The 22,916-nt window shown below is 35.3% G+C and overlaps 1 protein-coding gene across 1 annotated transcript in view; it reads left to right on the plus strand.

The window, feature by feature from the left end:
- Positions 1–22,144, plus strand: part of PHF14 (PHD finger protein 14) — a gene marked incomplete at both ends in the record, with an annotated part of 164,381 nt that extends 142,237 nt beyond the window's left edge. Inside the window, one exon of the mRNA XM_084230926.1 lies at positions 22,070–22,144. Within this exon, the coding sequence (XP_084087052.1) occupies positions 22,070–22,144 (75 nt within the window). The remainder of the gene's footprint in view (positions 1–22,069) is intronic.
- Between the last annotated feature and the right edge of the window lie 772 nt (positions 22,145–22,916).

Genomic DNA, 22,916 nt, shown 5'->3' on the forward strand with positions numbered 1-22,916 from the left:
AGAGAAGTTTCTTTTTAGCTCTTTTGCCCATTTTTTGACTGGATTATTTTCTTTGTTGTTGTTGAGTCTCATCAGCTCTTTGCAGATTTTTGTGATCAGTTCTTTATCATTACTGTTGTGTGCAAAAATGTTCTCCCAGTTGGTGGGGTTTCTCTTTGTTTTTGTTATTGTCTCTTTTGCTGTGCAGAAGCTCTTTAATTTGATGTAGTCCCAGCTGTTTATCTTTGCCTTCACTATCACTGCTTTGGGTGATGTGTCTGTAAAGATGTCTTTGATGTGCATATCATGTAGTGTTTTGCCTATATATCCTTCTATGTATTTTATGGTTTCATGTCTTATGTCTAGTTCTTTAATCCATTTTGAGTTGGTTTTTGTGTATGGTGTGAGGTAGTAGTCAAACTTCATTCTTTTGCATGTAGCGGCCCAGTTTTCCCAGCACCATTTATTGAACAGACTTTCTTTGCTCCAATGCATATTCTTTGCTTCTTTGTCAAATATTAGTTGACCATAAATCTGTGGGTTTATTTCTGGATTTTCTATTCAATTCCATTGGACTGTGTGTCTGTTCTTGTTCCAATACCATGCAGTTTTGATGATTATGGCTTTGTAGTATAGCCTGAAATCTGGGAGTGTGATGCCTCCATTCCCTTCTTTTTTTTTTTCAGGAGAGCTTTGGCTATTCGGGGATTTTGGTGATTCCATATGAATTTCATAATAATTGTTCTATTTCTTTGAAGAATAACATTGAAATTTTTATTGGAATAGCGTTGAATCAGTATATTGCTTTTGGTAGGATGGCCATTTTAATAATGTTTATTCTTCCAATCCATGAGCAGGGGATGTCTTTACATTTCTTTGTATCTTCTTCTATTTCTTTTAACAGTGTTTAATAGTTTTCTTTGTAAAGGTCCTTTACCCCTTTTCTTAGATTTATTCACAAGTATTTGATTTTTTTTGTTTCGATAATAAAGGGGATGGTTTTTTTCATTTCTTCTTCTTCAGATTTATTGTTAGTGTATAGGAAGGCTTCTGACTTTTGCATGTTGATTTTGTACCCTGCCACTTTGCTGAACTGATTGATGAGTTCAATTAGTTTTTCTATGGAGTTTTTGGGGTTCTCTATGTATATTATCTTATCATCTGCAAATAGTGATAGTTTGACTTCTTCTTTTCCTATTTGGATTCCTTGTATGTCTTTCTCTTGTCTTATTGCTCTGGCTAGGACTTCCAGTATTATATTGAAAAGCAGTGGTGAGAGTGGACATCCTTGTCTTGTTCCAGATCTTAATGGAATTGCTTTCAGCTTTTCACCATTGAGAATGATACTGGCTATTGGCTTGTCGTATATGGCCTTTATGATGTTGAGGTATGTTCCTTGTATCCCAAGAATTTCAAGGGCTTTTATCATGAATGGGTGTTGCACTCTATCGAAAGCTTTCTCGGCATCTATTGATATTATCATATGGTTTTTATATTTCTTTTTGTTGATGTGTTGGATAACGTTGATTGATTTTCGGATGTTGAACCATCCTTGTGTCCCTGGAATGAATCCTACTTGGTCGTGGTGAATTACCTTATGGATACACTGTTGGATTCTGATAGCTAAAATTTTATTGAGGATTTTTACATCAGTGTTCATTAGGGAGATTGGCCTATAGTTTTCTTTTTTTGTGTTGTCCTTGTTCGGTTTTGGTATTAGTGTAATGTTGGCTTCATAGAACGTGTTAGGTATTATACCTTCCTTCTCAATTTTTTGGAAGAGTTTGTGAAGGATAGGCACCAATTCGTCTCTGAATGTTTGGTAGAATTCATTTGTAAATCCATCAGGTCCTGGGCTTTTGTTTTTGGGGAGGTTTTTGATTACCATTTCAATTTTGCTGCTTGTAATTGGTCTGTTTAGGTGTTCTATTTCTTCTTTATCTAGCTTTGGGTGATTGTAGAGTTGTAGGAATTTGTCCATCTCCTCTAGATTGTTGAACTTGTTTCCATATAACTGTTCATAGTAGTTATTAATTATTCTTTTGATTTCTGCTATGTCCGTTGTGATTTCTCCTCTTTCATTTATTATCCTATTTATTTGTGCTTTCTCCCTTTTTGCCCTTGTGAACCTGGCTAGGGGTTTATCTATTTTATTGATTTTTTTCAAAGAACCAGCTCTTGGTTTCATTGATCTTTTGGATTGTTTTTTTAGTTTCGATTTCATTTATTTCTGCTTTGGTTTTTATTATTTCTTTTCTTCTACTGGTTTTGGGGTTTTTTTGTTGTTCTTTTTCTAGATCTTTGAGCTTCGAGATTAGGTTGTTTCTTTGAGTTCTTTCTTGTTTCTTGATGTGAGCATCTATTGCTATATATTTTCCTCTTATTACTGCTTTTGCTGCATCCCATACATTTAGGAAATTGGTGTCCTCCTTGTCATTCAATTCAAAGAATTTTTTAATTTCTTCTTTTATCTCCTCGTTAGTCCAGTGGACTTCCAGTAGTGTGGGTTTCAATCTCCACGAGGTAGGAGAGTACCTTGCCTTCTTTTTATGGTTTATTTCTAGTTTGATGCCTTCATGGTCAGAAAAGATGGTTGGTATGATTTCAATCTTGGTGTATCTGTTGATGTTTGTCTTGTGCCCCAGTATATGATCAATCCTAGAGAATGATCCGTGTGCGCTTGAGAAAAATGTATACTCAGATTTTTTTGGGTTTAGTGTTCTATATATGTCTGTTAAGCCCAAGCACTCTAGATCCTTATTTAGTAAAGATCCTTTAGTGTCTTTACTTATTTTTTGTCTTGTTGATCTATCCATTGTTGATAGTGGTGTGTTGAAGTCTCCCAATGTGTATGTGTTTTCTCTGATGTCTGTTTTCAGAGATGCCAATAGTTGTCTGATATATTTTGGTGCTCCTTCGTTAGGTGAATATATGTTAATGAGTGTTATTTCTTCTTGAAGTATTGTCCCCTTGATCATAATGTAATGACCACTGGGGTCTCTTTTTATCTTTTTAAGTTTGAAATCTGTTTTATCTGATATGAGTATAGCTGTTCCTGCCTTCTTTTTTGGTCTATTTGCTTGTAGAATTGTTTTCCATCCTTTAACTTTGAGTCTATTTTTATCTTTTGCAGCTAAATGTGTTTCCTGGAGACAGCAAAAGGTTGGGTTTTGTTTCTTAATCCAGCCTGCAACACTGTGTCTTGTTATTGAAGAGTTTAGTCCATTTACATTTAGAGTTAGTATTTTTTTTTAATTTTTTTTATAGAGGCATGTTTTTATTTATTTATTTGTTTGTTTGTTTGTTTTGTTTGTTTATACATGCACTGGGTACAGTCAGAAGCGCAGGAGGGTGAGAGAATTCACCAGAGCCAGAGCGGGAGGCAGAGCAGGCAGAAGGACCGAAGTACACTGCTGAGGGGAGCAGTGGGCGGCAGGAGAGGTCTGCGCGCCATGTGGGACCCTCCTCAGGTGGCCGGGGAGCAGCTGGGGATCGAACTGGCGCCGCAGAGGCCGAGGGCAGCTTCGCAACCCAGCACTCAACCGCTGCGCCACTGGGGAGGCCCTAGAGTTAGTATTGATATGTTAGCATCTGTATTTGCCATTGTGTTTGTCTTTCCTTTGATTTTATTTATTTATTCTTTTAATAACTTTCTTTGGCCTTCTTTTGTTTTTATTCGTCCCTAAGTTCTGGCTTTAGGACTCCTTGTAGTATTTTTTGGAGTGGGGGTTTAGTCGTAATAAAATTCCAGAGTTTCTGTTTGTCTGGGAAGGTCCTTATTCTTTCTTCAAAGAGGAAGGAGAGCTTTGCGGGATAGAGTATTCTTGGTTGGCATCTGTTTTCTTGGAGTCTGTTGACTATGTCCCTCCACTCTCTCCTTGCCCGTAGTGTTTCTTCAGAGAAGTCTGATGTCAGTCTGATTGGTTTCCCTTTGAATGTTATCTGTTTCTTCCCTCTTGTTAGTTTCATTATTTTTTCCTTGTCTTGGATTCTTGGGAGCTTTACTATTATGTGTCTTGCTGTATTTTTCCTTTCGTCATGGAAGTTTGGTGTTCTTCTTGCTTCTTGTATATCAATTTTCAGCTCCTTCTTCACGTTTGGGAAGTTCTCTTCAATTATATCCATGAATATTTTCTCTGTTCCTACATCTCTCTCCTCTCCTTCTGGGATTCCTATAACTCTTATATTTCCTTTCCTCATGGAGTCAGATAGTTCCCGAAGTCTTTCTTCGGTCTTTTTCCTTCGTACTTCTCCTTCCTTTTCTGTTTTAGTTCTTTTTATTTCTGTGTCTTCAAGAGCACTTATTCGTTCCTCCATTTCATCTATTCTGCTTTCATTGCTTTTCCCAGAGTTCTTTAGTTCCTCCATTAATTCTTTGATCTCCTGCATTTCTTTTACTTCCCTCTTTAGGGACTCAATTTCACTCTTCTGGTCATTAATTATTTTCCCTTTATCATTGTTTTCCTTTATGACTTCTGTCAGTTTTTTAATCACAGCAATTTTAAATTCTCTATCTGGAAGGCTCAGAAGTTCTTCCAACTTACTGTCATTGCAATCTGGTAGATGGTTTTCTTTTTGCGGTGTGCTTTTTTGCTGAGGAGTTGCTGGGTTGCATGTGGTTTTTCTACTCCCTACTGCCTGTTTTCTAATTTGCCGTATTCCTTGTGACACTATGTTGCTGGTACTGGCCGGCATCTTGGGCGACCTTCCCAGCTCACCACTGGCTCCTCTGGGGAACTTCTGCTCTGGGTTCACACAGTCTCCAGCAAGAAAGGTCCCTGCTGCAAAATGCTGGTGCAGGGGACGCGCTCCCCTGCACGCCTGGTCTGCCCCAGTGGTGGGTGCTGCTCCCCTCTGGGCTGGAACTGCAGGCTGGAAGACGCCCTGCATGGGCAAGCCTCCCAGCTTACCTCTGGCTCCTCGGTGAGCCTTCTGCTGGGTTCACACAGTCTCCAGCAAGAAAGGTCCCTGCTGCAAAATGCTGGTGCGGGGGACGCGCTCCCCTGCACGCCCGGTCTGCCCCAGTGGTGGGTGCTGCTCCCCTCTGGGCTGGAACTGCAGGCTAGAAGGCGCCCGGCATGGGCAAGCCTCCCAGCTTACCTCTGGTTCCTCGGTGAGCCTTCTGCTGGGTTCACACAGTCTCCAGCAAGAAAGGTCCCTGCTGCAAAATGCTGGTGCCGGGGACGCGCTCCCCTGCACGCCCGGTCTGCCCCAGCGGTGGGTGCTGCTCTCTCTCCTTCCCTCTTTAAAGTTTTCAGCCAGACTTTGATCCCTTTTGCTATACTGAAATGGCTTTTGTTAAGGTCACTTATACTATCTTTCTAGTCTCTTTCTTGTCAGACTCAATAGTCATGCCTCTATTGGAATCTTATCTGCCCTCTCAACATCATTTGATAGTGTTGACCACAATCTCTCTTTCTTGAAACATTTCGTTGTCTTAGTTTCTATGATTCCCGTAATCCATACTCCTAATTTTCTCCATATGTAGCTGGCAGCTCCTTCTCAATATTCTAACCATAATCTCCACCTGTTACACAAATTGTATTACCAAGACTGGGACCTTGGGACCCTTTACTTCTTTATTTGTATATTGTTCCCCCAGATAATTGCTTAGTCTCTTAACATATATGTTTTGAGTACTTCCAGATGTCTAATACCAGCCCTGAGTTCTTCCTCCAAGATTTAATGTATCCATATAGTTGTCTGACATTCCCATTGGGTAGCTAAGACTGTCACAAGCTTAGTACTGCCAAAATAGAATTCATGTTCCCTGATCCTTCCACAGTCCATTATGACTTACCTCTCCCAACTCAATTCTGCCATTTTTGAATTCCAAAAGCAAGGCGCAGTCTGATTTTGTTTATTCCCCAGGTCTACCTATCAGCCTGCCTTGACTGATGTCTTAATTCTTTCCATTGCCATTACAAATACAGTACTCCAAGCTGCCATCTTTTCTGACATATACAGCTACAATGGTCTTGTGCTTTATTGCACTATTTTCATTCTTACCTATCGTCTGTTTTTCTTTATACTGAACACAAATAAATTTAAGGCTCAAAATCAAAACATAGTACTTAAATTCATAAACCTTCCAGTGGCTTCTCACTGCAAATCAAATAACCAGTATGGATCTATATAGTCATAACAGATATGCTAATCTTCTTGCTCATATGTGCTCTGCTCATATGTACTGCAGGGCCCTTGCTCTGTTCCCTATGCCTGGATATTCTCTTACAGTTTAGTCACAGACTGAATGTTACCTATTTAGTAGATAAACTTCCTTGACTACTTTGTTTAAGAAAATGTATGCTCCCATACTTTCTATACTTTCTTCTTTTTCCTACTACATCAAAATGTGGAATAGCCATCCGTTAGCAGTTTGTTTGTCTTTACATGTTAGAATTTAAGTTCCATGAGATCATGTTCACTGTTTATTTCTCCGTGTTCTAGAATAGCTGGCACATAGTAGATACTCATATATTTGTAGGTTAACAGACAGGTAGAAACATTGCTTTATTATAAGTTAAAGAAATTCTTCAAATGATATAATAATTATAATTTTAGTGAAATACTAAAGTTATAGTTATAAAAAGATGCAAAACTGATATTTTTATTCTGGTATGAAGAGAAAACATTTCTTCTACCATGTACATCTGAGCTCAACTTGGGACCACAGATATTTTGAACTTAAATAATAATAGCTACCTTGATTTGAGAACCTACCATGTTGCATTTGACTGGCATAATTTGCATGTATAATCATACTTTTAATACTAAAAGAGCTTCTTTGAAGTTAGTTTTTTTTTTTCACATGCTACAGTAAAGGCAACTGATACTAAGAGGTTATAAACATTCCCAGGGTCGCACTAGTTAAAGTACCAAAGCAAGATTCAAATATTTTTTCTGACACCAAAACCTATATATATTGTCTTCTTTATTCAAGTAGATGTTTTGGGACTATCACACAGCTGCTTTTCAATATAAGATCAGTTCACAGAATATACACAAGTGTATGCACATATATAATGCCATCTGAATGTTTTGTTTTTGTACATGGTTTATTTTGTCAAAATTTGATTTATAATTACAGTGATTCATTATGGTCAGTACTGACTTATCACAGCAGATACTTTCAGATAGCAAATTAAGAGACACTAATTCTGATTCCAGCTCTTTATTAATCTGTGGGGTTCTGGGGAAGTCAGTCATGTATCTAAGAACGGCTTCTCTATCTGCAGAGTAAAAAGAATGGATCAAATGTTCCATCCTCTAAGTAAGGTATCATCTATTTTAAAAATTTTATGTATCTTAATAAAGAGTAATCTGGAAAAGACCATTGAAATCTATGACTTATCTTGACATCTGACTTACCTCCTGAATGCAAATCACTTATCTAATACATTCAATTTGTTCTTCTTTAAAGTGATAATGAGAAGTATTCATGACATTTAGAGAGATATTTCGAATATGGATACAAAATTTAAGTTGTCTTGTCTATTGTGTTTTGTTTGTTTTCTTCATATTATCAATAGAGGTCCTCACTGATTTCTCTTATTGTTTGTAATAGCTTTCATTGATTTGACATTTCTAGGTATGCACATGTAGGGATAATTTTGTCTCCTCTAGCACAATTTTATACTTTGTCTTTTCTTATCTAATTGTGTTGGCTGGTATCTCCAAAGCTATACTGAAAACAGTGGTGTGTTTGTCGTCACCTTGTCTTTAGTTAGGATGTCCTAGTGGATACTAACTTTTAAGGTGAAAACATGTATGTTGTATTAGAAAATTATAACACAGATGAGTATATAAAATGTAATATTAAAAATAAACTGGGAGTTATGAAAGATATATATGATGCCATCTTCTAAAATGTTAAAATATAAAAACATAGCAAGGAGTGATTAATGTCCACTTCCAGTTCTGTGTATTGGTCACATTTGGTAGGAAGAAAGAAAGGGGAATGAGATGGGGAAGAAATATCCAGAGGGTTTCACATAAGTATTGTAAGTTATCATTGTGATTGTTATATTTGCAATATTTCATAACAAAATCATTTGCTGAAGAAACACAGGGTGTATGTTGACTAGATATAAAGGAAATAGAGCAATACATTGAACAAACTTTTGCATTTCTAATCTGTAAATTTCCTGGGAGAAGGGATCAATTCTATTTGTTGTTTTCTTTGACCTGAACTTTTATTGGATGAGAGGTATCCACAAAATTGTTACTGAATGAAAAAAATAGTGGAAGGGGGATATTTTTTGATGCATGTCCCTATTCCTTCTTTCTCCTCATTCTTGCATATGCATCATTCATTTTTAAGTAGAACATAGTTCAAATAAGGCATATAGTTCTATTTTTGTATGCTAGAAGCCCACATTTTTTCCCCTAAAGACCACAATATTCCCAAATTTCACATAAAGCTTTCCAGAAATAAATGTTATATTACATATTTATTTTATTGGTTGAGATGTGTATGAAATTTGTAACATAAGTATGAGGTATACTACTTTTGTGCTAAGTTCTGCCATTATTTTAGTCTGCTATATTCATGGGGGCAGTCATATGCCTATTGCTCAGTCTTGTTCCTGTTTTATCATTCTTTTGCAATTGAATATGTCAACAAGACATTTTAAACTGTGGTGAAATACAGAGCATATGGTTTATTTTCTATTTAAAAGAAAATTGGATATCCTAAATTTTGTGGCTGTGAGAAAATATATACCAGTAATTTAAAAAATCATTTTTAAGTCCTTTTATAATACAGTGGGGAATTATAAATTTGAATTTCTTGGGTAACTATTGAACATCTGTTTTATGAAAATTAGCACATTTCTTACATTCAATATTTTGATTGAACAGTGTGATTGCCATATAATGTGACTGTGAAATCATTAGCTTTTATTTTCTCATCTTTACATGTTTAAATTTATAGCTTTATTTTTTGTTGACTCTAGTATTAAGTCAGAATTTCATATTCAATTTAATAATAGAATATTTTTTAAGACCTTCAAGTGTGAAGTCTCAACAAGAGTCTCTTATGGACCTACTTCTAGAGCTCATGACTCTTATTCTTACAAATAGAAGTCTATTTGCTCTTTCTTACAGACAAACTTTAGTGTTAGTAACTGTCAAAGAAGGTTATGTGAGAAAGTCATGTGCCTTGATAATAAATTCTCTTTACATTAGTTTATTTGAAGGCATAAGAGCAATCATCCCAAGGTAATGGCAGAGTTTTATGTTGCTAGATACATCCTTATGACATTTTCCCAATATCTTTTTGTCTTCAGATATGTCTGTATCTTCATGAGCTTTAGGAATTGTAACACAGCAAATTGTCAGAATGCTTGGGAAAAATGAAAAGTCAGTTGATAATATTTATCAAAATTTCTATAAATAATCTTTAGGTAGTAGAATTTTTTAACTGTTTTGAATTTGAAGATTGCTTTTCCATCAGTTCTGCAAGATTATACTTAGGATCTTTTTGTTTAACTGAGTAATGTGGTCAGTATCCACTGGGTAAAATTGAATGCTTTTGAGAAATTGTTTGAAGCTTTTTAAATTTATTGATCATGAGCCTTTTTCTTTTTTTTTTTAAAGGTTTATTTATTTATGCAATACAAGAGCTGGGGTACAGGCCAGAGATGCAGGGGGTGAGAGGATTCACCAGAGACAAGAGTGGGGAACAGAACAGGCAGACTGACTGAAATACACTATTGAGGGGAGCAGCGGGCCCGACAGGAGAGGTCTGCTTCACCATGTGGGTTGCTCTCTGGCTGGCCGGGAATCGAACTCGTGCTGCAGAGGATCGAACTCATGCTGCAGAGGCTGCGGATTGCTTCATAGTGTGGTGTTTAACCCCTTGTGCCACCAGGGAGGCCTGATCATGAGCATTTTTATTATTTAATGGTATATTTGAAAGACAGATCTTTGGAATTAGAGCTGAATTTGAATCCCAGCTTCTCTGATATCTTTATATGGCCAAAGATAATTCCTTAAAGTTTCTAATCTTCAGTTTTCTCCATGGGAAATGGGGATAATAATACTTATCTTGCCTGGAATTTTTGAAGATTATAGATAATGCATATAAGTACTTGGTATTTAGTAAATATTCAAAAAGTCAATACTGTTACTTGTTTATGTGCACCTGTATTAATAAGGAATGCATTCATATACTCAGGAAATGCTCATTGATAAACTACAGTATAATGGGAATGGCACTAGCTTCTAAGGATACTGTGTTAAATAACCAAAATAGAAAACCTGTTTTCATGTACCTCACAGTCTACAGAAGGAAACAGCATGTAGATAAACAAATAAGGATGTTTCATTCTCCTAAGTGTTTTGAGGAATAATATGAGTTGTGGAGAAAGGACTGGTTTCATACATGAAATCAGAGAATTAATCATTGACATGAAATCAGAGAATTAATCATTGACTGGGAATGTATAAAAAGAAAAGCTAGGCATCCAAAATCAGAGGCAGAAGAATCAGCAAGAACCAGTTGTTCAGAAATGAGAGAGAAGACCAGCATCTTTGGAGCCAAGTGAGTAGTTGGAGAGCTGTACAGAATAAGGCCAGAAATGTGGGAGCGGCCAGATGATATAGGACTTTATAGACAATGGCAGAAGTTTGGATTTTACCCCAAACATGATCCCATTGGAGGTTTTCAAGCAAGGGTGGAATGTAATGTCATCTATGTCTTAGCAGCAATCACTTTTGCTACATGAAGAACAAGTACAAGTGTAAACTGGAAGCTCAATGACTGCTTGGAAGCTATTGTAGTAATCCAGGCAAGAAACAGGATGGCTTGGACTAAGACGATACCAATGGAAATGGAAAGCACTTAGATATATTTTAGAAACTTTTGGAACTAGAGCCAACAGAAATTGGCAGTGGGGTGTAAGAAAAAGAAAGGAATTAAAGAATGACCCCTAGAGTTTGGATTTGAGCATTGGGTGAATCGCAGACCAAGAGAGATATGGGTTTTCATTGTGAGGGGAATCAAGAATTTAACTTTGTACCACGTACACTTGAGGTGCCCATTAAAAATTAAGTGGAGACCTCAACTAGCAGTTGGATATATGAGTTTAAAGTACGGTATCTATATCATTAGGGCTGAAGATATAAACTAGAGATTTGTTATGACATGGGTAGAATTTGAGAACTTCTGAGCCATCTCCAGATAAGATTATTAAAGAGCAACAGAGTTCTAAGGTCAGCATTAAGCAAAATAAAAGCAAGAAATTATATGAAAAACACTCAAAACTAGGGGTGATATCAGTGTTTTGTTGATAAGGATTCTTCAGCAAACCAGTGGAAGTGATCCCTGTCTTTTATTCTTTTTTTGATTGTGGTAACACGATTTATAAGACTGTATATGATTTGAGTTATAGACAGTTTTGTTTTGTTTAGAGAGAAGTATATATTCACAGATGTTTCCCACTAGGCCTCATCTGTCTTATCTGGAGTCAGTTAATGTCTCTAATACAGTCCACAGTGATAGTCAAACACATTTGAAAAGAGGTAATAGATTTAACCAGGTTTTTTTAATGGAACTTACTTTGCATTTAAGCTTTATTCCTTTGGCATGGGCTATTTGTTCAAATAATATTATATTTATAGTAAGGAGTAATTATATTTACCTTGTATTTATGAAGATCTCCCCAACTTAAAATATTGGCCATTATAATATTGTATATATACACATATGTAACAGTAAAACAAAGCTTAAACATTGGGAGGTAAATTACTTTTAATTTCTCTTGCAATTCCAAGGTTCACTATTTCCAAAAATCAAAGAATGCAAGATCATGACCTATTTTGTTGGAAACAGCAGTATGCCTAAAGGGTCTTAAGTCAACTGTGTAGGAACTATATCTGATAGTAGACCTACCTAGATTCCAAGATATTATGTCAGTTGGACTGTAACAATAAGGTCATTAAGTCAGGGGGGAAAAAAACCATTAATTTCCATTCATCTTTACTTGCAGCATCATATAGACTGTAGGGTAAGTGTAGGAGTCAACTTCAATCAAAGTTGCTAATCAGAGGCCTATGTTGTAATTTTGAAGAATTATTAGTATTTCACTTCTTAGTAGTACCACTTATGAGTGAATATCCTTGTGAGTAATCATTCACCTGACTTGTTTTTTGTTTGAGCTGACAATAAAATCAAGTTGAAATTGCAAAGTCAATAAATTGAAGAGATGTATGGAATTGGGTTCTGTTTAATATTCTAGTGACGGTTATTCAGAAAGCTCTATTTTTGCAAGAGGATCTCCACTCCCTTCTTGTATATCAGTAGGCCATTGATGATTAAAATCTGTGTAAAGGGCCTCCCTGGTGGCACAAGGAGTTAAGTCTCAGTACTAGGAAGCTATGCACAGCCACTGCAACACGAGTTCGATCTCCGGCCAGGGAGGTGACCCACATGGCACAGCAGTCCTCTCTTGTCTAGCCCGCTGCTCCGTTCAGCAGTGTATTTCAGTGGATCTCTCTTTTCTGCTCCCCACTCTATCTCTGGTGAAATAAAATAAAATCTGTCATAAAGTTAAACATGGGAGAAGGCAGAAATAAAGCTTTTTTGTACTTTCTGTGGGCCTGGATATGTATTAGAGTTTGCATGTATTATTTCATTTTATACCATTAGTATTACCATTGTATAGAAGAGGTGCAAAATGAGGTCAGAATGGTGATTTTTTTTTTCCTCAAAGTTGCTTAGCTTTGGATAGTATGTGCATCACAGTTAGGATTTGAATCTAAGTTTGCTAGCCACTGACCACAAAGTCCAATTTCCTTCTCTGTATATGCAATTGCATAGAAGAAACAGAACAAATAAAGTAACCATCCAGGGCCATTGTGTAAAGCTAAAACCAGAAAATGCTAGAACCAGTCTTTTATACCGTTCCATGTTATCCTCATTCCTCTTTTTCACTGGACTTCACTTGACATAATGAACTTACTGTTTCTCCCTGAAAATCCATCCCCACATTCATTGCCCGGCCTACTGATTCTTATCTTTCAGATCTCAAATGTATTTGTTATTTTGGTGCTGATGGAAGGACATCCCTGAAATGTTTAGGTCTTTAAGACACTGTGCTTTTCTTTCATTAAACATATCATGGTTGGAGTTATATAGTTAGTTGACTAAATAATTATTTAAATCATGGATTACATGCTCCATAATGCAGAAACTGTATCTGTCTTACATATAACAGTTTGTTAGTTTTGTTTTCTTTTTGAGCACCTAGCACTATACCTGACCCATAGTTGATAACCAGGGAAGGATACATAGATGGCTTATTCAGCAATCTGGATATCTTTTTTTCCAATAGAGCATTTTAAGATGTAATATTTTGCTAATGTCCTATAACCTAGAATGTGGCATATTGAAAAATACTGTGTACTTAAAGAAGAATTACTTGGTTATAAAAAAAATTGGTGAAGTCAATGTATTTCAGGAAAGCTTTATAAATGACTTGGTACTTTCCAAATAGTCTCCTTTTTGAATCATTTAAGAATGTATCAATGGGGTGGGCACAGGGGTTAAGTCTCAGGGCTATCAACTATAGCCAGCCACTGCAGCATGAGTTTGATCCAAGGTCAGGAAGCTGATTCATATGGTACAGCAGAAATGTCCTGTCTCACCCACTGTTCCCCTCAGCAGTATATTTCAGTAGATCCATCTGTTCTGCTCCCCACTCTGTCTCTAGTGAATCTTCTCACCCCCTGCACCTCTGGCCTATACCCCAGTTCTTGTATGCAAATGAATAAGAATAAATCTTTTTTTTAAAATGTACCAATGGATGGTTTCATTATGATAGCTGTTTAAAGCAAGTGGTTTTTAAAACATTTAACTTTTTTCTTAATGCAAAGTTCAAGACATAGAGGTGTTGCTTTTTTTAAATACTGACTATAAAGTAGCACTATTGGAGAATTTTCTTGTGTGGAATTTTCTAAAATAGTATTTTTAATTTTTCTTGAAGCAAAATCAACTTTTTTTTCATCCATGAAAAATTAATGTGCTGTAGGAAATATGTTATTTGGACATCTAATGAGCTATTAATTTCCAATAAAACTATGAAGATTAATGGGTTCATTCTAGAGAAAACAGCATTCAACTTGAAATAGATATTTGAAGCAACTAAATCTGGTCACTTGGGAATAATGTTTTTAAAATCCACTTTCTATGCATATTTCTAAAAGATGTAGTCTTTGATGTTGAGTTTATTTTAATAAAAGAATAGTGTAAGTTACATTGAGAAGTAGAGTTTTAAAGATTCACAATACTAATATTTGGGCTTGAAGGAGGCAATATTATTTTGTTGTTTTTTTTAAAGATTTGTTTATTTATGCATACAAATACTGGGGTACAGGCCAGAGGTGCGGGGATGAGAAGATTCACCAGAGACAGTGGGGAGCAGAACAGGCAGATCCACTGAAATACATTACTGAAGGGAGCAGTGGGCTAGACAGGAGAGGTCTGCTGTACCATGTGGGTCACCTCCCTGGCCAGGGATTGAACTCGTGCTGCAGTGACTGCAGCATAGCTTCATAGTGCTGTGAATTAACCCCTTGCCACCAGGGAGGCCCCAGCTATATTATTTTGATGTCCTAACCCAACTCTGTAGAATACTACATTTTTTTCTCTATCACATTTATATGCCTGATTTACTTTCTTATTTATTTATCACTAGGTATTACTGAATGACTGTGATTTTACTAGCAGCAATAAATGTTGCTTATATTATAAGCTATCAATACATGGAAATGCCACGACCCCATTATTCATAATTATGATCATGTCTGCATGCTAATTTGGCAAGAAACTTCATAGTACTTGAAGCCTAATCACCTAACAAAGATAATTTGTTTGCTTCCCTGCTTTTACTTTTGTGTGAGGATAACTTCAGATTTTAAAAGAATTAAAAGTTATAGGAAAAGTACCCAGCATACAAAAATTTATATGTAGTTTTCAGAGGAATCCAACTTCTTTTTATATTTACATCTAATATATAAACATAGAACACTTATCACACCTAAGCCTTAATACAGTCTATTAAGTGAACTATAAATTTATTTTGGATTTTGCCAATTTTGCTACCAATATCCTTTTTCTGGTCCAGAATCCAATCCAGCATCCCCTGTTTCATTTAGAACTCTGAAGAGGGAGAATTTTCTATCTTTAAGACCATAAGTTCCTCAGAGGTTATCAAACATACTCATCTTCCAAGAACTTTTCTCTCAGAAGAAAATATTTTAATATTCTTATTCCCAGAGTAAGTTAGTATCATATCTTACGTATCTAAAAACTCATATTATGAAAGTTGTGCTTTTTTCATGTTTTTGGGAATACATGAGCTCATAGAATTAGGTTTCTGCTCATTAAGAGTTTACCCCATCTCACACTTAACATTTATCCTTCATTTTATTTCCTTTATTTATTTTTCAGGTTCTTACCTTCTACTCACTGACCTTCATTTCCTTTACTATGAATAAGTATCCCCAGAGCGGCTATGCTAATACTTAACGACCTTTCTTCCTAGGTCCTTCCCATAGAAATTCCATCTGGATTTCATATCATACATGGGAAATCCAAAATCTTATTTTTAACTGCCCTATTTCCATGCTATCAAAACCACTGCAGGGGCCTCCCTGGTGGCACAGTGGGTTGAGCGCCGTGCTGTGAAGCTGTCTGCAACCTCTGCGGCATGGGTTCAATTCCAGCCAGCCAGGGAGATACCCACATGGCATGGCAGACCTCTCCTGTCTCCCCCACTGCTCCCCTCAGCAGTGTCTTTGGTCCATCTGCCTGTTCTGCTTCCCACTTTGTCTCTGGTGAGTCCTCTCACCCCCCTGCATCTCTGGCCTGTACCCCAGCTCTTGTATAAATAACTAAATCTTTAAAAAAAAAATCCCACTGCAAAGAAGTAAAAAAGTGATAGGAGTTGCTAAAAGTTTAGGAAAGCAAACCTAGTCCACTAGATCTGCTCCAGAATCACGGATTAGAGAAATGTTTGTACAAGTAAAATGGAATTTATTCATGTATGTGCTTACATGAAATTATAAATTTGTGATTATCTTTTTCTCTCCCTTAGTTGCTATTAAAAGATATGAGTTTGTGATTTTAAATAAGGGATTTCTTTGGGTACTATCTTTTTTTTTTTTTTAATCACTGAGAAAAGGTAAACATTTACAAAATAAGCTCTATTTAATAACATGTATTTGAGCTAGGTTTACTAAGAGCCTCCCAAACTACCATAATTTTGAAATACAGTGCTAGATTTTATAATAAAATATGCAATTTCTGTCATAGGAAAAAGCTTATGTTTTTTACAGTAAATTTAATTAAGCTTGTCTCCTAAGTTCATTTCAGTATCAATCATGGCCCACTACAGTTGGAATTCAGTTGTGAAATAGTAGATTAGTTGCCATTTGTATTAAATGAATAAGAATCTCAAATATGCAAAGTCAGGAAATTTAATTGTGGTCTTCAATTGCTTATTCAATGCTTTGGAAAACTGAATGCAGAAGTACAGAAAAAAGGGCCAAAGGTTGTTAAATGTTGCACATCACACACATTTTGCACTTTACTTAATGATCCAAGTGTTTATTACTATGAAGTAAATGCACCATTTAAAGAATTATGGTGGAATTGTAAAGTGTTAAAAACTCTAATTAATTTTAGTCTGAAGCATGCAGCATGCTCATTTTGCCTAAAACATTTTCATTATCATCAGTATTTTTCCAGTTATTAAGATACATTTTTTTCCTCTTTGTGCAGCACTAGCATATTTTCTGTATTAAAAGCACAATCCTAACTGCTGTTGAGAGTTATAATTGGTGTAAGTTTTAAATGAGTAAAGAAAGACATTTTTGACCACAAATTGGAACCATATATTATATGCTGATTTTCTGCCCTTGTTCCATAATTAATAGAACAGGTTAAGTTTATCTACTTTTTTTTTCCCTAACATTTTATAAAGGAACATTATTAAAAGCATATAGATATTTTTTACTGTTTATCTGCATCCAATTACAACAACTTCCTTATTAGTTAAAAGAATACTTAAAATCTAAAGAAAATAAAACATTAGCCACACCTTTTCACTATGTTTTACTGCTACACCAGTGTTTTGTTGCTATGAATAGCAAATTCAGTAAAGTTAAAACTGCGGACCTCATTCACTTTGTAAACATATCCCCATCATTCTTATTTCTGGAAGTGGTTAGATTAGGACAGGACTTAGCAAAGGAAAGTGTATTTTCTGATTGTGAAAGTAATCCATGTTCCGAGAAGAAAAGAAAAAAAAATACATGAAATCATTGATAAGGAAATAAAAATGACAGCACCATTATGAACATTTGCAGTACTCTAGAAAGGAATTTTAAATGGGCAGCAGACTATTTTATCTGTGTATTTTGGTGTAGGGGTTACAGGTGCCTTGAATTTTTTTCCACAAAAAAATCTTTGCCTTTAATACTTTGAATTTGGAAAACTTTTATTAAGTAACCATTTTTATTTTGTTTTTCAATCTTTTTATACTGAATAATTTTGTTTCATGATAAGTTGCAAAAATAGTACAAATAATTCCCATTTGTTCCTCTTCCTTGCAGTATTACCATCTTCTATAACTATAGTGAATTACCAAAATCAGGCTATTAACATCGAAACAATCCTTTTAACTGCTGCATAGACCATATGAAAACTTTGTCCATTTTCTCCCTATTTGTCCTTTGCATGGTCCAGGGTTGCCCATTGCATATGGTCAGCATCCCCTAGTTCTCCCCAATCTGATAGCCCAAGCTTTGTCTTATCTTTCATGTTCTTGCCACTTTGAAAACTTCTGTTCAGTTATTTTATAGAGTATTCATCTGATGTTTCTCATGATTAGATTGAGGTTATGCATTATTGAGATTGATACTATGCTACACACCAGTTGATGTGCCCTTCTTAGTATAGAATACCTAAGAGTTAATGTTAGTATGTATTGGTGGTGTTAATAACCTTGATCACTTGGGTAAGCTGGTGTTTGACAGGTTTCTCCACTTGAAAGTATTCTTAAAATCATCTTTAAAGATATAAAGAAAGGGGAAGGTTGTCCCTTTGTATAATCCTACCTTTAAAAGAAATTAACGCCTGACAATCTATAATCAGCTATACTCAGAGACTATAATTTGAGTTCAAATAGAAATTCCAGTGCTAAAATAATTTACCTCTCTTTGGAATTTTCTCCCCTAAGAGAAAGGAAAAGCAGGATGGATAGTTTCCATAATTGGCATCAATTATTTGAAATTGTATAGAGTACTAAGTCAAATTTGTAAGTAAGGAAAAGTAAAAAACACTTCTATTCCCAATTGATGGTACAAGCTAAATAGAATTTAAACAAAATCTTGCAAGTTGTATTCTGTGGTAAAATTTAGTTTAAGATTGCAGTGTTTTTACTTAGTTCTCTTAGAATAACTCATTGCCACCTGGAACATTAGACTTTCATTACATAGTCCATGTGTGCTTAGAAATTAATCATTCTTTTCACCATGATAATGCTATCAGTGTAAAATAAGAATAGCAAAAAGGCTAAGGAAGGGCCTTCCTGGTGTCCCAAGGGGTTAAGCATAGCACTATGAAGCTATCCACAGCCTCTGCAGCACGAGTTTGATCCCCAAGTTGTCCAGGGAGCTACCCACATGGCGCAGTAGACCGCTCCTGTCTGGCCCTCTGCTCCCCTCCACAGTGTATTTCAGTCAGTCTGCCTGCCTGTTCTGTTTCCCACTCTGTCTTTGGTGAATCCTCTCACCCCCTGCACCTCTGGCCTGTACCCCAGTTCTTATATACATAAATAAATATTTTAAAAAGGGGGGGTTCAGGAAACACATTTAGTGATTAGTGTAATTGTTATATGAGTATGCATTCTTAAAATTCTACATTAGATCTGCAAGTTTTTACTATCAATGTTTTCTGGCATATGAGTTAACAAGCCTAAACATTAGGAGGTAAACCTGTCGGTCTCCCTGGTGATGGAAGGGGTTAAGCACCACACTATGAAGCAATTCACAGCCTCTGAGTATGAGTTTGATTCCCGGCCTGCGCATGGCACAGCAGACCTCTCCTGTCTCGCCCGCTGCTCCCCTCAGCAGTGTATTTTGGTCATTCTGCCTGTTCAGTTCCCCACTCTGTCTCTGGTGAATCCTCACACACACACACCCCACCCCCGTGTCCCGTATCTCTGGCCTGTACCCCGGCTCTTGTATGCATAAATAAATAAATCTTTAAAAAAAAAAAAGAGGTAAACCTGTCTACTTTCCAGTAACCCCAAAGGGTACATTTTCTTTCTAGCTTCTTCAGAACACTTCATGAAACAAATGTCAAACATGTCAGGTCTGTCACTAAGAAAATGATCCGTGTAGCAGGGGTCTTCTTTCATTGGGAAAAACACAGATGTCTTATCTCAGCAAGCAGTGACAAAATCCTGCCATCTATCAGAAGATATTTTTGTTTGCTTTTAAAATCCAGGAGTAAAGAAATACTTCAGCAAAAGCTTGCTTTCTTTACCATTTCATTCATTATCAGTCAATAGTTGATGATTTGCTGTCTGAACTATTTTAATACTTTCTTAATCTTTTTTTGGGGGGGTCTTTTTAAATTTGATTTATTTTTTAATATATTTTTTGCATTGTTCTTCTTTTGTTTTTTTTTTACAATGTATGCTTTCTCATCTCAGTTATAGTCCCTGTGAAATTACCACCACCATGCTTTCTTAATCTTGATCTACATATCCAGTTCTTTATAAATTGACTTGCAGTGAAAAAACAGACTAGTATTTCCCTACCCCCCAAACCCCCAAAAAAACCTCTAATATTCTTTCTGGAAATGTGTCTAATTTTAACGCTTCTTTTTATAATGATGAACTGTATTGCTGTTATGGTAATTGATGTTATACAATAGTAATGATGATGTTATAATCTCAACAGGATTAAATTCCTTTTCCCTCCCCTTCATAATCCTTTTATACATCTACTTCATAGCTATCCTTGTACAAAGGAAGAAAATTGGATCTTGTACTTATACAAGTGATTTTTAAAGCATAGAAAGGCAAGATATTTATGATATATTCTCATCATATTGAAAAATGTGGAATAGCTTTAAATCTGTCCTGAACAGGAGGAAAATTACAAGAGATACACAGAACTATGTTACCAAGAAAAATTCCAAACCAAAAAAACTAGTATTAGAAATATTAAATGTGAAGGTAAAATATTAATTTTTAGTCCTCGGGGTCATTTTTAAGCCTTTATATTTCTATTTTGACTTGAGTAGCATTAAAAGGTGCCATGGAGAAATTGATAACCAAACTTATTACATCATAAGTCTTGTTGGTATCAAAACTTGGTAGACTATCCACATGATAAAACCTCCATTCTTTTCCTTGACTCTTTCACCTTTAACCATTTATCTTTAACGTGACGCTTTTTCAAATTTCACATTACTTTAAGCTGACCTCTTTTATTTTTTTATTCCACTGTTCCACAAGTTCAAAAAACTTTGAATGGACTCTGACTATATACTAAATGTGCTCTGTTAGACAATAGGAATTTAAGATAAAGAAGAAAAAAGCCCTACCTTGAGGAATATACAGACAAATTCTGTTACCTAACAAAAACTTCATGGTTTCTTATCTGCTGACTTAACTTATTGTCAGTATCTACATGAAAAAGACAGTGGAAAGTGTAGAATAGGATTTGGTTTTTACTAAGGTAATTAAAAAGCATTGTCAAGGAACTCTTGTGTGAAGGTGGAAGTTACTTGTTCATTAATGAATTCTCTAGAATTAGACATAGTATCTAGTATCTCTAGTCAGTAGAGATTAACTAGAAAAAACCATGCAATGGCTACTAGGCTTAGAAAAATATATTAAGATTACACTGCCAAAATAATATTCATAATCCCACCCCTTGTATCCCACATATCTATAATGATTCAGTTTGGTTTATAATATTAATAGATTCTCTAGTTTGTCTGGTATTTACAAAGTCTAGTCTCAGATGCTGTTGAAGTTAGAGATAAAATATATAAAGGGAAACTTTCTCCACTTTCATTAAGTGAGACAGAAATGTGCCCTTTTGACTGGCATTTACTTAATAAAGTCAAGTAAATTATTTATTTGCTTGTATTGAATTTGGTTCTATAAGATACCGAAATGCAGGGTGATGTCTTGGGATACTTAATTGCTTTTCATACTTTAATTAACTCAGTAAAGGGACAATGTTTTTTACTCCAATTAATAAATATGAAATATTTTACTTGGTATATCAGAAATATTAGGAGAACAAACTGCTTTGTATTTGGGTATTGTTGAAGGAACATATATGATGAGATGGGTTACAAGTTATAAGATGAAATGTTTTTCCAGACTCTCATTATTTATACTCTCGAGGTCACCATTTAATATTGAACACAAGATGCACTTCATTCCTATGGAAGCAGACATTATGATGTCACTTCATTTATTCACCATGTTCCACAGGAACCTGCTGTGAATTATGAGGCCACCACTTAGAATCGAAACTTAGAATATTGTAAGTATTCTATAGCCTGATGTGCCCATGTTTCCTATTTTAGAGCTGAATGATTTTCAGATAACATATGGTGGTAGAAGTAATTGGAAATTTGGCAGACCTGTCAAGAAAGTATGCTAGATGAGACAAAAATGCCATATAGAGGCACATAAAGTGTCTCAGAGGTTAAATTTATTGTTTTATATCACAGTAAAGTAAAAATAGCTGATTCACCCCCTAAAAAGGATACTATTTTTAGCAGATAATGTTTTCAAAAGTAATTTTTAGGTTATTGGTAAAATAACTTACTTTCAAAACCAGAAAATTTTAGTCAATGTGCAGTATAAAACAGCACCCACTATAAATATTTAAATGTTATATAATTTTACCATTTGTGTTTATAGCCATTTCCCTAGGATTACTTGAATCACTAGTTAATAATTCTTCAGAAAAACAGTTAAAATGTATTAAATACAGCTGATAAAATGCCCTAAAGTTTATATTTTAATGTTTTCTAAAATTTATTTCACAGGAAGATGAAAATGAAGCTGAAAGAAAAATTATATCTCAGGAGCTCAGCATGGAACAGAAAAATCCAAAGAAATAAAGGATTTTCTGTAGTGTTTTGAAAAGTTTGCAACTTATGTAGTAGCAGATAAAATTTCTAATTGTAAAATGTTAAATTGTAAAATCTAATTTGCACAATGTTCTCAATAAAGTCGTTGAAATGAAATAGGAGCTTGCATTTGGAATTTGTATTTTTTTAGAGCAATTAAATCTTTAAAAATTAGACTTAAAATATTTTTAAAAGGAGAAAAATCCTTAACTGAAATTTGAGAATAGAGACAGACCTTCTCTTTAGAACAAGTGTTAACACAGTTTGATGATCTGAAAGAAAACATTGAAAGTTGTTTTTTTTCCCTCACCCTTACTAACCTCTATTGTTTCTTCAAGGGCATGAACAGGATTCCTAATTGCTAAAATAAAAAAATACAACATAGTTCCAAAATGAACAGGAAATTCTTGCACATGAAAACAGTGCCGGAAGATGAATGCCATTTTCTTATTTCATCCATGTATGTATCATGTAATACAGTGCTCTAGGATTGCAGGTAAAGACTGAAAGGAAATGATAATTTAACGTTATCTGTAGCAGAAGTACTGCCATGATTTTTAATTCCTAAAATATGTACTAAGAACCTACTATGTCCTGGGCCCTACATACTTCCCCAGATATTTCAAGAGCAATTGTCATCTATGTTTCTTGGGCTTAGGATTTTCTGTTGATCCCTATTTAACAGAATTCTCAGTGACCAGTCATTTTATTCTTCCTGATTCTGATTCTCAAGCTATCATTTGCCAACTGCAACAGGAGCAAT

This window comes from Talpa europaea (assembly GCF_964194135.1).
Source record: "Talpa europaea genome assembly, chromosome: 3".
Taxonomy (NCBI): Eukaryota; Metazoa; Chordata; class Mammalia; order Eulipotyphla; family Talpidae; genus Talpa; species Talpa europaea.